Raw genomic sequence first — 14,972 nt, forward strand, 5'->3', positions numbered from 1 at the left:
GATATTGCAGCATAGGAGAATTGATTTGGGAAAGGGCACAGGAATAGTTTTAGGGTGATGTAAATGTTCTTTCTTTTTTAGGACAGTGGTTACTACACAATATGAACATTTTTACTGTATGTAAATTATACATCAGTAAAGCTGATTTAAAATAAAAGTGAGACGCTGAAGAGCTGAGAGGAAGCTCTCTGTTTTAGAGTAGCATTTGTCAATTAGTGGGCTTCATGAAAGGTGATCATGTGGATAGATGGGATTTCCAATCTCCAGAAAAGGATTCTTTAATCCATAGTGGGGACTGGGAGCTAGAGGTAATAAGCCTGGTTTCTGGTGACCTGGACTTGGGCAGGGGAAAGGGGGCTGGTGGACTTACTCAGAAAGTAGACTTTTACTCAACTTTAAGTCCTTTACCACCCTCTCCTTCATATACAGCCCTGGGGTTGGTGCTTTTCTGGTTCAGTTTTTTTCACCAGCAAATAAGATTTCTGTCTTAGCAGGATGAAGGAGGGATGATTTTCTGAGTTTGTGGAGTAGTGGTGGGGAGAACTCTATTCCTTTGCATACTTTCCAACAGTCCCCTGTGTTCAGTCCTCTACCCTAGCCCATTTTCTGTGGTACTTGGTACCTCCTAACCTGGGCCTTTGGGGGTTGTGCAGGGAGAATTGGTTTGTTTGTCATTAGTATCCTTTCCTCCTCTACTCTGCTAAGTCATTGACCATTCTGCTGCTGTTTTCTATCTTCATATACAGTGATTTGGGGTTACAGGTGTCACTTAGGGTCTTTGAAGACAGAGTTTACATTCCTATTTTTGTTCTTACTGTTTGGAGGAGGACCTTAGAACAGTAAAATCCATACTGTACATTTCAACTTCAGCAATACCAAACTCCTGCTAAGTGTCCAAACACACAAGGTTTTTTTCATATCTCTGTACCTTTGTAGAACTCCTTTTTGCTTATAAGGTCCCGTTTAATTTCTTCTTCACCTGCTAAGGCTTTTATCTTTCATAATCCAGTTCTCCCTCCTAACTTTTCTTGTCGGCTGCCTCTGTACCTTTATTTCACAAGAAATCCACTTCATCAGGAAGTTTACTCTGGAGGAATACCAGGAGCCACTGGAAAGTACTTGTTAGAGTAATCATACACTGATTAAAGTGAAAGTGATAGGAAGGGTTGAATGAACTCTGAAATTGCATATGAACCACTTAGATAGAAATTGGGAAAACAGACTCTGGCCCATTGCAGGGATGAAAGAAGCAGGGAAGATGAAAGCCTTGGGGGAGGTGGGCAGGCAGTGTGCAACAAGACCGGAGGAGGAATAAATGTAAACATTCAATATTTATTTATTTTATTTTATTTTTTTGGCTGCATCAGGTCTTAGTTGCAGCACGTGGGATCTTCGTTGAGGCATGCAGGATCTTTCATTGCGGCATGGGCTTTTCTCTAGTTGGGGTGTGTGGGTTTTCTCTCTCTAGTTGTGGCATGCAGGCTCCGGATCACGTGGGCTCTGTAGTTTGCAGCATGCGGACTCGTAGTTGTGGCGCGTGGGCTTAGTTGCCCCATAGCACGTGGGATCTTAGTTCCTGACCAGGGATCAAACCTGCATCCCCTGCATTGGAAGGTGATTCCTTACCACTGGACCACCAGGGAAGTCCCATAAACATTCACAATATAAACTCTAATTTCCCTTTCTGCTTTCTACCCCTGACATACATGTTTAGACCGATATTTCGCCAAATTGAAGATTGTAAAACACTCATTGCATGTGCCATTAAGAAAAAAAAAACTCAAACTATGATACAATGCTTTCTTATCATTTAGAACTTTTTTACTTATTAGAAGAGTTCTTTTCACAGATATCGTTTAGACAGATATTTTTAATTATACATAACTCTTGTGCATACATAGTCTTTGGGACTATGCCATAGTCTTTGGGATTTTTTTTTGAAATCTCACTTGCCAAGGTTACCAGTGACCTTCACATTGGCAAAGCCAGTGGGTAATTTTTGTTTTTCCTTAACCTCTCAGCAGCATCCAACACTAGTGACCTCCATTTTGAAAGTTTCTCCTTCAGCATCCTTGAAATTGCTTCTTAGGATCCCTCTAAGAATTCTGTTCTTCTCTTTAACCCAGAAATGTCAGTGATCCTCAGCCCAGAGCCCTTCTCGCTTTATGCACTCACCCTGAGTGACCTCTCAGGGCTGCCTCTTCAACCCAGATCTTGCTGCTGACATGCAGGTTTTTATATTCACACTTCATGCAGTCATCACCACTTGGATGTTCCACAGGTACCTCTTCAAACAACACATTCAGAATAAAACTCTTATCTTTTCTATGGCCGCCTCCCATAAGACAAAAACAAAAAGTCTGTGTTGGAAGTGACAACATTAGTCCCCCAATACCCAAGCGAGAAACCCAAGATTCCTCCCTCTTACTCTCTTCTCCTTTTCTGTGAATTCTTTCTCACTATCTAATCAGTGCCCTTCTCTTTGTTAGTTACTGCCACCTTCCTGGTTTAGGGTCTCACCACTTCTTGCATGGATTATTACAGCCTTCTAATTGATTTCCATGCCTCCACTCAGCTACTAGAGTCATCTTTCTCAAACATAAACCTCATCATGTTACTTCCCAGCCTAAATGTCTTTGTTTCTTTTCCCATAGTTTTCCAAATAAAGTTCAGACTGCTTAGGTTAGCACACGAGACAGTCTGTGGTCCAGTTCCTGCTGCTCTCTGGTTTCCTCCCCTCTTGCATGTCTGTACACCTCCTCCGGTGAAATCAGCTGGAACTATCATAGTTCTGAACTCACTGTGCCATGTTAGGCCTCTGAGCCTTCACATGTATGTCTCCCTCTGCCTAGAGTATTCTTCCTTTCCTTTTTGTCTAAATAATTCTCATTAATCCCTTAAAACTAGGTATATACATCCCTTATTTGGGGAAGCCTTTCCTTACTCTTAGATCTGATTTAAATACTCTCTTTCAAAATGGACAAAGGGCATGAAGAAAGGCTTTGTGAATGAACAACACAAAATGCCTACTAGGTAAATAAAAAGATGTTCAGGCTCAGATTAAAACAGTGTACTTCATTTATTCACCTATCAAATTGGCAAAGATTTAAAGAGTGGTATCACTCAAGGAGAACGTGGGGAGATGGGCCCACTCCTACACTGACATTGGAAGTATAAATTTGCCATCTTCTGGAGCACAGAAAATGGATGTGTATATTTATCTAAGAACCATTAAAAAGTATATGCATACACATACACCCCTTTTGACTCAGCATTCTCTTCCTTGCAATATATCCTAAGAAAATAAGTTTTTTGGTAAAACATATTTTCACAAGAAAAATTTCAGGATGTTCATTCATAAAAATATTAACAGTGGTTATTTCTGAATGGTAATATGAGTAATTAAAGTGTTTTTCTAACTTTTCTGAGAAGAACATGTATTAATTGTGAGAGCAAAACAGGGGAAAACAGAAGCCCCAGTTTAGTGCTCCTGATACCCTGTTGTGCTTGCCTCCCCTGTTGCCCTCATTAAACAGTGAGTGTGCTGAGGGCTATCACCATGAATTATTCAGTATCATCCCACCAGCCTCTGGCTCAGAGTAGAAAATGCTGGATGAGTGAGTTACACCAGTAACAGCTAACAGTTATTGAGCATTTCCTGTGTCTTGGGCATTGTTCTAAGCATTCGACATATTAACCTCACTCTCATGAGATGGGTACTATTATTATCTCTGTTTTGCAGGTGAAGTAGGCTGACAAAAGTTAACCAACTTCTGTAAGGCCACACAGCTGTAAGTGGCGGGGTTGGGATTCAAACCCATGCAGACTGGCTTTTACTAGTGACACAAGGTAGCATCGTGGTTCTGAGTTAGATTGTATCTCTGATTGAGAATAGTTGGATTAGATTCCAGGTCTAGGATTCCAGCCAGACAATTGGGCATCAGTTGAATCGTGGTCTAAATAAAAAGGCAGAATTTGACACCCACAGATCTGAACCAAATACCAGGGAAGTAATCTTCATTTCTTTGGCCTTTAAAAAAAAAAAACTCAAATCATTTTAGACTGTAAACTTATTGAAATTGGTATCACCCCTTGGGATTTAGCTTTGTTATATGTTCCCTCTCTCTGCTATTCATGTACCTTCAAAACTTAAAGACCTAAATTTTTAATTAGTTCTTTAACTCTTCTTCCCACCACTTCTCTTTCTCAGTAAGATTACTTATGACACGTTCATCAAATTTTATTTTTAACACCTATCAGTCTTCATTTTTACCATATCTTCTCTTTTTTTCTTTTAAAGTCTCAGAATTTCTGAAAGCTGCATTCCTGTTATCTGGAACTGTACTGAATAATATGATGGCCACTAGCCATATGTGGCTTTCTAAGTTAAAATTAATCAAAATTAATTTGAATAGGCAAAAGATTTAAACAGCGCTTCTCCAGGGAGATACGGGGCTGGTCAGTAAGCACAGGAAAAGATGTTCAACATCATTAGCCATGTAGATGTAGGTTAAAGCCCCAATGAGATAACACTACACACTATTAGAAAGGCTAAAACAGTCACAAATGTTGAAGAGGATGAAGAGGTTGTGGAATCAACCATATCTCTCATACATTACTGGTGGGAATGTAAAATGGTATAGCCACTCTGGTAAACAGTTTGGCAGTTTCTTATAAAAATACACTTAACGTTCAACCCAACAATCAGACTTGTAAATAACCTGTGGTTAATTACCATAGAGTAATGAAAAACATGTTCACACAAAAACCTGCACACTAATACTCACAGCAGCTTTATTTGTAATAACCCAAACTGCAAACAACATAAATATCCTTTAATAGGTGAATGGGCAGACAAGCTGTGGTATATCCATACAATAAACTCAGCAATAAAAAGGAATGAACTGTTGATACATGCAGTAAAGTGAATGACTCTCAAAATCATTGTGTTCAGTGAGAGAAGCCAATCTCACAAGTTTACATACTGTGTGATGCCACACATAAAACATTCTTGAAATGACAAAATCGTAATGATGGAGAACTGTTCAGTAGTCTGTTGACTGTATGACTACAAAAGGGTAGTATGAGGGGTTTTGAGGGATGATGGGGTAGTTCTGTATCCTGATTGTGGTGGTACTTACTATAAAAGGAAGGGAAGAAGGAAAGAAAAGGAAGAAGTGATTCATGTAAAACTGGTGGTATCCAAATAAGCTCTGTTAATAGTCAGTTTCCTGGTTTGGGTCACTGTGGTGATATAGGATGTTACCATTCGAGGAAACTGGGGGAAGTGTACACAGGAACTCTCTATATTATTTTTGTAACTTCTATGTGAGTCTACAGCAATTTCAAAATTAAAATTTTTTAAATAAAGTTACAATTCAGTGCTTCAGTTACACCAGCCACGTTTTAAGTACTCAGCAGTTCCATGTGGCTAATGGCAGCCATATCAATGCAGATATGGAATGTTTCCATCAATGCAGAAAGTATTATTAGACAGCACTGGTCTAAAAGCATACGTCTGACTCTGGCCAGTGTTCTCTCCTCCTTGAGTATTTCAGATTCTAATATCACATGAATACTTTCTTGTATTTTCTGTCATGTTACTTTATCAACTTGTTGTTTTGCTTATTTTCAAACCTAGAGAAATACTTCTCTTTACTTTCTCAAATTTCATGTCAATTTAGGAATTTATTTGACATGGGTTTTAATAGGTATCTGGATATTTAAATTTTCTAACAGTTCTGCATTTTGCTTCTGGACCAATTTTATCACCTGTATTAAGATATAGTCCTGGGACTTCCCTGGCAGTCCAATGGTTAGGACTCCGAGCTTCCACTGCCAGGGGCATGGGTTTAGTCCCTGGTCAGGGAACTAAGATCCCGTATGCTGCACGGTGCAGCCAAAAAAAAAAAGATAAAAAAAAAAAAGCTCTCATACAGTTATTCTAATATACTTTCTTGACAGTATCCATTGTATTTTCCTTCTCTTTTACCCTTACCCAAAAGCTTTTTCAAAATGTTGGATTTCTGAAAAGGTGCGTAGTTTTTCGTGTTTGGTGCTGTTTCTTCCCTGTCTTCTGGATGTACCTCTTTTGAAAAGGTAATTCCTTCGATTGCCATGTTCTAGTCTTTTGTCCCATAACACTTATTCCTCTTCGGCACCTTTGTATTTTCACTTAAAAATTAATGGGTACTCACTTTATTGTGGAACTTTACTATGGAACTTTATACTTGAGCTTCATCCACCCTGCAGGATACTTAGCTTTATAGTTTTATATGAGCCACCATCTGGGATTTGAAGACAAGGCAGTAGAGGATGAAACAACAGCTCAAGATCCATTCACATAGCAACAAAGTTGAGACACTGAAGGAAAAAAAAGAATAGGGGTGACTCACCTGAAGAAAGCCACAAAAAAAGAAAAAGAAAGGCATATTGGAATTAAGATTTGTATATTTGTGGAAGGAAAATCTGAATATTATAATGATATCAGTGTTCCTTCAAAATAATTCACAAGTTTATTACAATTATAATCAAATTCCTATAGGATTTTTCTTAAAACTTGACAATGCAGAAACTCATCTGGAAGACCATCAAAGAATATTTGAAGTGTAAAAATGAATCATAATTAGAAATAGGAGGGAAAAAAGCCAGGTAGTAAAACTTAATAAGACAACAGTAATTATGATAGTGTAGGTTTGGCATAAAAACAGAGTAATAATCATTGAATCTAAAGAGCCAGGAAATATACCCTAAACAGTATAAGAATTCAACAAAAGAAAGGGTTCTTCTTGAATTAATTGTATAAATTGTATCTGATTTCACTGTCTCTAATACATAAATAAACAAAGGATGTGAATAGAAAATTTACCAAAGAAGAAATATAACAAATAAGGAAAATAAACAGAATTTTCTAGGATTGAAGAAATAAAAATGAAAACAATGAAGTTCTGTTTCTCATTATTAAATGGGTAAAGGTTTTTATCATTAAAATGCAGATGCAATTGATGGTACAGTTAAACTCATGCTCTCCTTCTCTGCTGTCATCATCTCCTTCCTATTGTGGCCTTACTGCACCTTTCTTGGTGCAGTAATATTGCACATTCTATCATTCAACAAATCATATCAGCTCTACCTTTGAAATACATACAGTTTAAATGTCTCCAGTGTTCCTCTCCTGGTTCAAGCCCCCAGCCTTCTTGCCTGGTTTATTGCTATAGCCCCTGACTTGTTTCTTCTTATCTTGCTCCTCTGCAATCTCCTCTGAACACAGAAGCCAAAATTACCAATTTAAAATGTAAGTCTGCCAGCAATCCCATTACTGGGCATATACCCTGAGAAAACCATAATTCAAAAAGAGTCATGTACCACAATGTTCATTGCAGCACTATTTACGATAGCCAGGACATTGAGGCAACCTAAGTGTCTATCGACAGATGAACGGATAAAGAAGATGTGGCACATATATACAATGGAATATTACTCAGCCATAAAAGGAAACGAAATTGAGTTATTTATAGTGAGGTGGATGGACCTAAAGTCTGTCATACAGAGTGAAGTAAGTCAGAAAGAGAAAAACAAATACTTTATGCTAACACATATATATGGAATCTAAAAAAAAAAAAATGGTTCTGATGAGCCTAGGGGCAGGACAGGAATAAAGACACAGATGTAGAGAATGGACTTGAGGACACGGGGAGGGGGAAGGGTAAGCTGGGACGAAGTGAGAGAGTGGCATCAACATATATACACTACCAAATGTAAAATAATTAGCTAGTGGGAAGCAGCTGCATAGCACAGGGAGATCAGCTCAGTGCTTTCGTGACCACATAGACGGGTGGAATAGGGAGGGTGGGAGGGAGATGCAAGAGGGAGGGGATATGGGGATATACGTATACATATAGCTGATTCCCTTTGTTATACAGCAGAAACTAACACAACGTTGTAAAGCAGTTATACTCCAATAAAGATGTTACATAACTAACTAAAAAAAAAATATAAATCTGATCATGTCATTTCTCTGCTCAGTAGACATCAGTTGTATCCCAGCTCACTCAGAGTAAAGCCAAATTCATCTTAATAGTCTACAGACCCTGCATGGTTTAGTGTCCTACCTTTCCTTTCTGACCTCGTCACTCACACTGCCCCCCTTGCTTTCTCTACTCTGTTCATGTTAGTCTCCTTGTCATTCTTGTAGTAAGTCAAGCATACTCATACCTCAGAGCCTTTTTACTTATGGTTATTCTGCCTGAGATGTTTTAGCCCAAAATACCTCCTCAACCTGCTCCCTCTCTTCTTTCAGATCTCTGTTCAGATGTCAGTGAGGTCTTCCCTGACTGCCCTTTGTAACACAGTACCCTCTCATCCTTTCTAAGCCCTTGCTCCACTTCATTTTTCTCTATTGCACATATCACCATCTAAGTTATATGTTTACTTATGTGTTGTTTTTCTTTTTCCAGCTAGATTGTCAGTTCAGTAGGTACAGGGAATGTATTCACTGCTGTATCTCTAGCACTTAGCAAGTGCCTGGCACATAGTAGGCACTCAGTATTTATTGATTAAGTAGGAACATTGATTAAACCTTTCTGTTTTGTTTCTTTAATTTTTTTCTTTTATTCTTTTTTTTCTTTTTTTAATTAATTTTTTTATTGAGTATAGTTGATTTACAATGTTGTGTTAGTCTCTGCTGTACAGCAAAGTGAGTAAGTTGTACGTATTCTATGATAGTTTGTGTCCCTCCATCTGGCAGATATAACAATTAGAAACATATACACATCTAACAACACAGTATCAAAATACAGAAAGCAAAACAAATTAAGGGAGCAATAGAAAACTCAACAATAATATTTGGAGGCTTCAGTAGCCCCACTTTCAATAATGGATAGAACTACTAGGCGGAAGTTGATTGAACCTTTTTGGACGTCAACTTACAGCATGGTTTAAAAGCCTTTTTTTTTTTTTTAAGTAAGAGAATGTTAAATTCTATCCATTGATGACGAGAGAGAGAGGTCTGCATGTAGCAGGCTCTGAGAGGATGAGATCAAGAGCAGTAATAAAGGTTGTTTTTCTCTCTCTCTCTCAGAGAGTAAGAAAAGAGATGATGGTAGTGTAATAATTTCCAAGTATAGAGGAAGTTGTACAATCAAGAACAAGCACTATGTGTTGGCCATCTTTAATAAACTCAAAATGGATCGAACACCTGAACATAAGGCCAGACACTATAAAACTCTTAGAGGAAAACATAGGGACTTCCCTGGTGGCGCAGTGGTTGAGAGTCCGCTTGCCGATGCAGGGGACGCGGGATCGTGCCCCGGTCCGGGAAGATCCCACATGCCGCGGAGCGGCTGGGCCCGTGAGCCATGGCCGCTGAGCCTGCATGCCCGGAGCCTGTGCTCCTCAATGGGAGAGGCCACAGCAGTGGGAGGCCCGTGTGCCACAAAAAAAAAAAAAAAAAAATAGGCAGAACACTCTTTGACATAAATCACAACAAGATCTTTCTTGACCCACCTCCTAGAGTAATAAAAATAAAACCAAAAATAAACAAATGGGACCTAATGAAACCTCAAAGCTTTTGCACAGCAAAGGAAACCATAAACAAGATGAAAAGCAACCCTCAGAATGGGAGAAAATATTTGGAAATGAAGCAACTGACAAAGGATTAATCTCCAAAATATACAAACAGCTCATACAGCTCAATATCAAAAAAACACAACCCAATCACAAAATGGGTGCAAGACCTAAACAGACATTTCACCAAAGAAGACATACAAATGGCCAACAAACAGATGAAATGCTCAACATCACTAATTATTAGATAAATGCAAATCAAAACTGCAGTGAGGTGTCACCTCACACCAGTCAGAATGGCCATCATCAAAAATTCTACAAACAATAAATGCTGGAGAGGTTGTGGAGAAAAGGGAACCCACTTGCACGGTTGGTGGGAGTGTGGTCACTATGGAGAACAGTATGGAGGTTCCTTAAAAAACTAAAAATAGAACTACCATATGATCCTACAATCCCACTCCTGGGCATATATCCAGAGAAAACTATAATTTGAAAAGATACGTGCACCCCAGTGTTTATTGCAGCACTATTTACAATAGCCAAGACATGGAAGCAACCTAAATGTCCATCAGCAGAGGAATGGATAAGGAAGATGTGGTAAATGTATATAATGGAATATTACTCAGCCATAAAAAGGAACAAAATTGGGTTATTTGTAGAGACGTGGATGGACCTAAAGACTGTCATATAGAGTGAAGTAAGTCAGAAAGAGAAAAACAAATATCATATATTAACGCATATATGTGGAATCTAGAAAAATGGTATAAATGATCTTATTTGCAAAGCAGAAATAGAGACACATAGAGAACCAATGTACAGATACCAAGGGGGAAAGGAGGGGAGTGGGATGAATTGGGAGATTGGGATTGACATATATACACTATTGATACTATGTATAAAATAGATAACTAATGAGAACCTACTGTATAGCTCAGGGAACTCTACTCAGTGCTCTGTGGTGACCTAAACAGGAAGGAAATCCAAAAAAGAGGGGATATATGTATACATCTAGCTGATTTACCTTGCTGTACAGTAGAAACTAACTCAACATTGTAAAGCAACTATACTCCAATAAAAATTAAAAGGAAAAAAAAGAAAACTAGGTTGATGGAAGCAAAATGTTGATGCAGGTCAGTAGCAGAAAATAAGGCTATAGGTGACGAATAGATGTTAAAAGTGTTGAAAATGAGTCAAAGGAGCTAGGCCTGCCATGATGCCTGATAGAGATCAGTAATGTGAATTCTTGAACTATGAGAGGTGTGAAAGCTCTCTAAATCCAGGCTAATTAGTGTCATGTAAGATAGCAAGGAGGGTAGGATAAGAAATACCAATTGAGAGGCAGTTGTAACAAGGCAGAGTTGAGGTATCACTACTCTAGGTTAGTAAGGAGTATATGAAGCAAAGGCATGAATCAAAGATAAGCCGTCAGTGATGTGGCAAAGAATGAGGTGATTAACTGCATATGGGATGCAAAGGGAGAGGAAATAAAAGGTTCTCTCAGTATTAAGAGATCATATTCCCTTTTAATTATTTTCTTTTTTCATTATAGGTTTTCCTGTCATTCACAGAAAAATGGATCATTTAAACCTTTGGAGGACTCAGTTATCACAATACTTCTATACTACCAACTAAGATTCATGTATATTTATGACCATAAATGTCTGCATCATAGAACTGCTGAAGAACTAAAAGAGAATATTCTTTAATCTTCTTAAAATTTATTCCTAAAAATAATCCTATAGTGTCATGATATTACTAAATTAAACTAGAAGGCACAGTTATTAAATTATTAGACTTGTTAATAAGAGCACACATGTGCAACGGCTACTGTATCCTGACAGTTACCAAACCTCAAATTTTGATGATTTCCCTTTGTGGGAAAGGTCATTATATTTGCAAGAAACCACTGAACATTGTCATCAAATATATTTTCAGCTGAGTGTCTTTTAGGAGAATTTACTTGAAACAAGTTCTAGAAAATTCCATGCCCCACCACTAAGTGGATTTGATATTATGGCAGCAACTTACAGACTTGTGGTTAGTACTGTGAACCACTACAGCAGTGTGGTGATAGACCGGCGTTTTGAGCAAGCTGTACATTATTGCACTGGAACCTGCCACACCTTCACCCATGGAGTTGACTGCATTGTGGTCCATCATAGTGTTTGTGCAGACCTCTTACACATCCCTGTGTCTCAGTTCAGAGATGCAGATCTGGACTCTCTGTTTCTACCCCATGAAAATGGGTTTTCCTCAGCTGAAGGTGACTATCCCCATCAGGCCCTCACAGGCATACCCAGGGTCAGGAAAGGATCTACATTTCAGAACACCTGTAACTTAAAGGACATTGCAGGAGAAGCAATCAGTTTTGCCAGTGGGAAAATAAAAGAATTTTCCCTTGAAAAACTCAAAAACTCTAACCACGCAGCTTACAGAAAGGGAAGGAAAGTTAAGTCTGACTCATTTAACAGGAGGTCAGTTGATTTTGACTTGCTCTGTGGCCATTATAACCATGATGGGAACTCCCCATCCTTTGGTTTACTCCGGAGTTCCTCAGTCGAGGAAAAATCTTTATCCCATAGAAACTCACTCGATACGAACCTGACTTCATTGCTTCTTCACAACTTCTCTGAAGAAGACCTGGTTACTCAGATTTTGGAAAAACATAAAATAGATAATTTTTCTTCTGGAACAGACATAAAGATGTGCTTAGACATCTTGCTAAAATGCTCTGAGGATTTGAAAAAATGCACAGACATCATAAAACAATGTATAAAGAAAAAGTCAGGGAGTAGCATCAGTGAAGGAAATGGTAATGATGCAATTTCTAGCTCTGAAACTGTCTATATGAATGTAATGACCAGGTTAGCATCCTATCTGAAAAAGCTACCATTTGAATTCATGCAGTCTGGGAATAATGAGGCTATAGATTTAACAGAACTGGTCAGTAATATGCCTAGTTTACAACTGACTCCCTTCTCCCCAGTATTTGGCACTGAACAGCCCCCTAAGTATGAGGATGTTGTCCAGCTCTCAGCCCCTGACTCTGGACAGTTTCAAACTATAGAACTGCAAGATGACAAGCACAGTTCTAGGAAAACAGACACTGTAAAATCCATTCCAAACAACTCTACAAATTCCTTGTGTAATTTAGAGATAAGTGATCCCAGACCTCTAAAAAATGTCCAGCTTCAATCACAGTCATTAACCATGAACGCTTTAGAAAATGTTTCTTCTGGTAATCTAGTGGAAACCCTTTATATTGAGGAAGAGTCAGATGGAAAGAAAACATTAGATAAAGGACAGAGGACAGAAAATGGACCCAGTCAGGAGTTGTTAAAGGCAAATGAAGATAGAGCAGAATTATCAGTTCGTGGTACTCATCTTAAAAAATGCCCTGCCTCAATGCAAAATGAAATTGGTAAGATATTTGAGAAATCAGTTGTTAATCTACCTGAGGAAGGTCTTAAATCAAAAGTTCCTAAAGTTGAAGAGGGAAACCACAGAGATTTTATGAATCCTAACAGTCAGGAAGAGATAGATAAATTGTTAATGGATTTGGAATCTTTCTCACAGAAAATGGAGACCTCTTTAAGAGAGCCACTTGCCAAAGGTAAAAGCTCTGTCTCTCTAAATAGTCATAGTCAGTTGACTGGTCACCTCCCTGTAGATCTTGAGCCTGAATCTAAAGTCTCTTCACCCACGGAAAAAGTCTCACCTTCCTGCCTAACAAGGATTATTGAAACCAACGGACACAAAATAGAGGAAGAGGATCGAGCCCTCTTACTGCGAATTCTAGAAAGCATTGAAGACTTTGCTCAAGAACTGGTTGAATGCAAATCAGGCAGAGGGAACCTATCACAAGAAAAAGAGATGATGCAAATTCTACAAGAAACCTTGACAACTTCCTCGCAGGCCAGTTTATCAGTCTGTAGAAGTCCTGTTGGTGATAAAGCCAATGACACTACCTCAGTGGTTTTGATTCAGCAGACCCCAGAGGTGATCAAGGTAAGACCTGACAATCTTCAGTTCTGAGATGTCGCTAAAGAAATGTTCTAATGTTTGCAAAATTTATAAACAGAAACTTTTTTTGTTACTCATTTTATGTTCTCCTAAAGCTCCTGCCCTGCACTAGGCACGGTCTCACTAAGTTCAGTGGAGAAAGCCAAAAAGCAAAATCTTTAGAGTCAGTCAGACTAGTTTTAGTTGCCTTCCCCACATCCTTTATCATCTTCCTAGCTCTGTGACCAAAGGAAAGTTACTTAGCCTTAATATTCTCATCTATATAATGGAAATAATAACGATCAAGATAACTTATGTGAAGCACAAGCAAGGTGCCTTACACAAAGTAGGCATTTAATATTAGTTCTTACCCTCAGTCAACCAGTAGGCCACTTATTACTGAATGCTGTGTAGAGTGCAAGCCAGTGTAGAAGTTAAAATCTAGTTGGGGAAACAAAGCTAACATACCAGAAACAGTATGTGAACATGTAAGCATGTCTCTGAAAGTTTTGTTAGTGCAATAGGTCTTCAAAGAAGGTAAAGACTAGAGGATGTGAGATTTCCTTCATCATGCAAGTGGGAATAAATATCCATCTACAGTCATAGGGTAGAAGTATTTTCAAAAGGCTTTGAATCTACCCTGCTACTGATAGCACTGTTTTTGAATAATCCCAGAAAGGGAGTTATCTGCCCATTTGTAGGTATGTGTGTGTGTCTTAGCACAACAGGATTATTTTTGTTCATTTTCCATGTCCAACGCAGTTGGTAAGAGGCTCTGCTCCACCTCACTCAGGGACCCAGGCTGATAGATGCTCCATGTCCCTACAGCTGCCCCATTGCCCCATCTGGAATATGTGGCCTGTGAGTTCACCAAGGAAGGCGAAGAAAGGGATGGAGCTTTTAACTGCCTTGTCCCACACATGACACACTTCCCATCTGCTCACAATCCAGTGATTCCAACCTGAAGTCTAAGAGTCATAGGGGAGCACATAAAATATTTGGTGAGCACTGTCTCTACCATATGAATATACCATACATGCCAACATGTATGAATTCAGACATGAAGCCAAAGCAAGTTGTAAAATAATGATATGAATTATTTAGAGATATTTACATTTGTCCAAAAAGTATGAATAAATACACGGATACATCAAATACAGTATTCAGAACAATGATTAATCCCTAGAGGAAGGAAGAGAGATGGAACTGAGGAAGGGTGTCCAGGGCCTCAGTAAAATTAGTAATGTTCTATTTCATAATCTGGTGATGGATTGTAAGTATTTTGTCATATTATTTTATGCCATGTTGTATATCTTTAATGTAGTAAATTTAAAAAACAAATGGATATTAGAGATGGCATAAATATGGCCAAGTTAAAAAACAAGTTACTTATTATTTTAGCATTA

The 14,972-nt window shown here is 38.5% G+C and overlaps 1 protein-coding gene across 3 annotated transcripts in view; it reads left to right on the forward strand.

The window, feature by feature from the left end:
• The window catches only part of PPP2R3A (protein phosphatase 2 regulatory subunit B''alpha), a 222,305-nt gene that overhangs the window by 44,297 nt on the left and 163,036 nt on the right, over window positions 1-14,972 (forward strand). For all 3 annotated transcript variants that reach the window (XM_060011301.1, XM_060011303.1, XM_060011302.1), the window contains one exon: window positions 11,114-13,572. In XM_060011301.1, coding sequence (XP_059867284.1) covers window positions 11,578-13,572 — 1,995 coding nt within the window. In that variant the 5' untranslated portion in view covers window positions 11,114-11,577. The remainder of the gene's footprint in view (window positions 1-11,113; window positions 13,573-14,972) is intronic.

Source organism: Delphinus delphis, chromosome 4 (assembly GCF_949987515.2).
Source record: "Delphinus delphis chromosome 4, mDelDel1.2, whole genome shotgun sequence".
In the NCBI taxonomy this organism is placed as follows: Eukaryota; Metazoa; Chordata; class Mammalia; order Artiodactyla; family Delphinidae; genus Delphinus; species Delphinus delphis.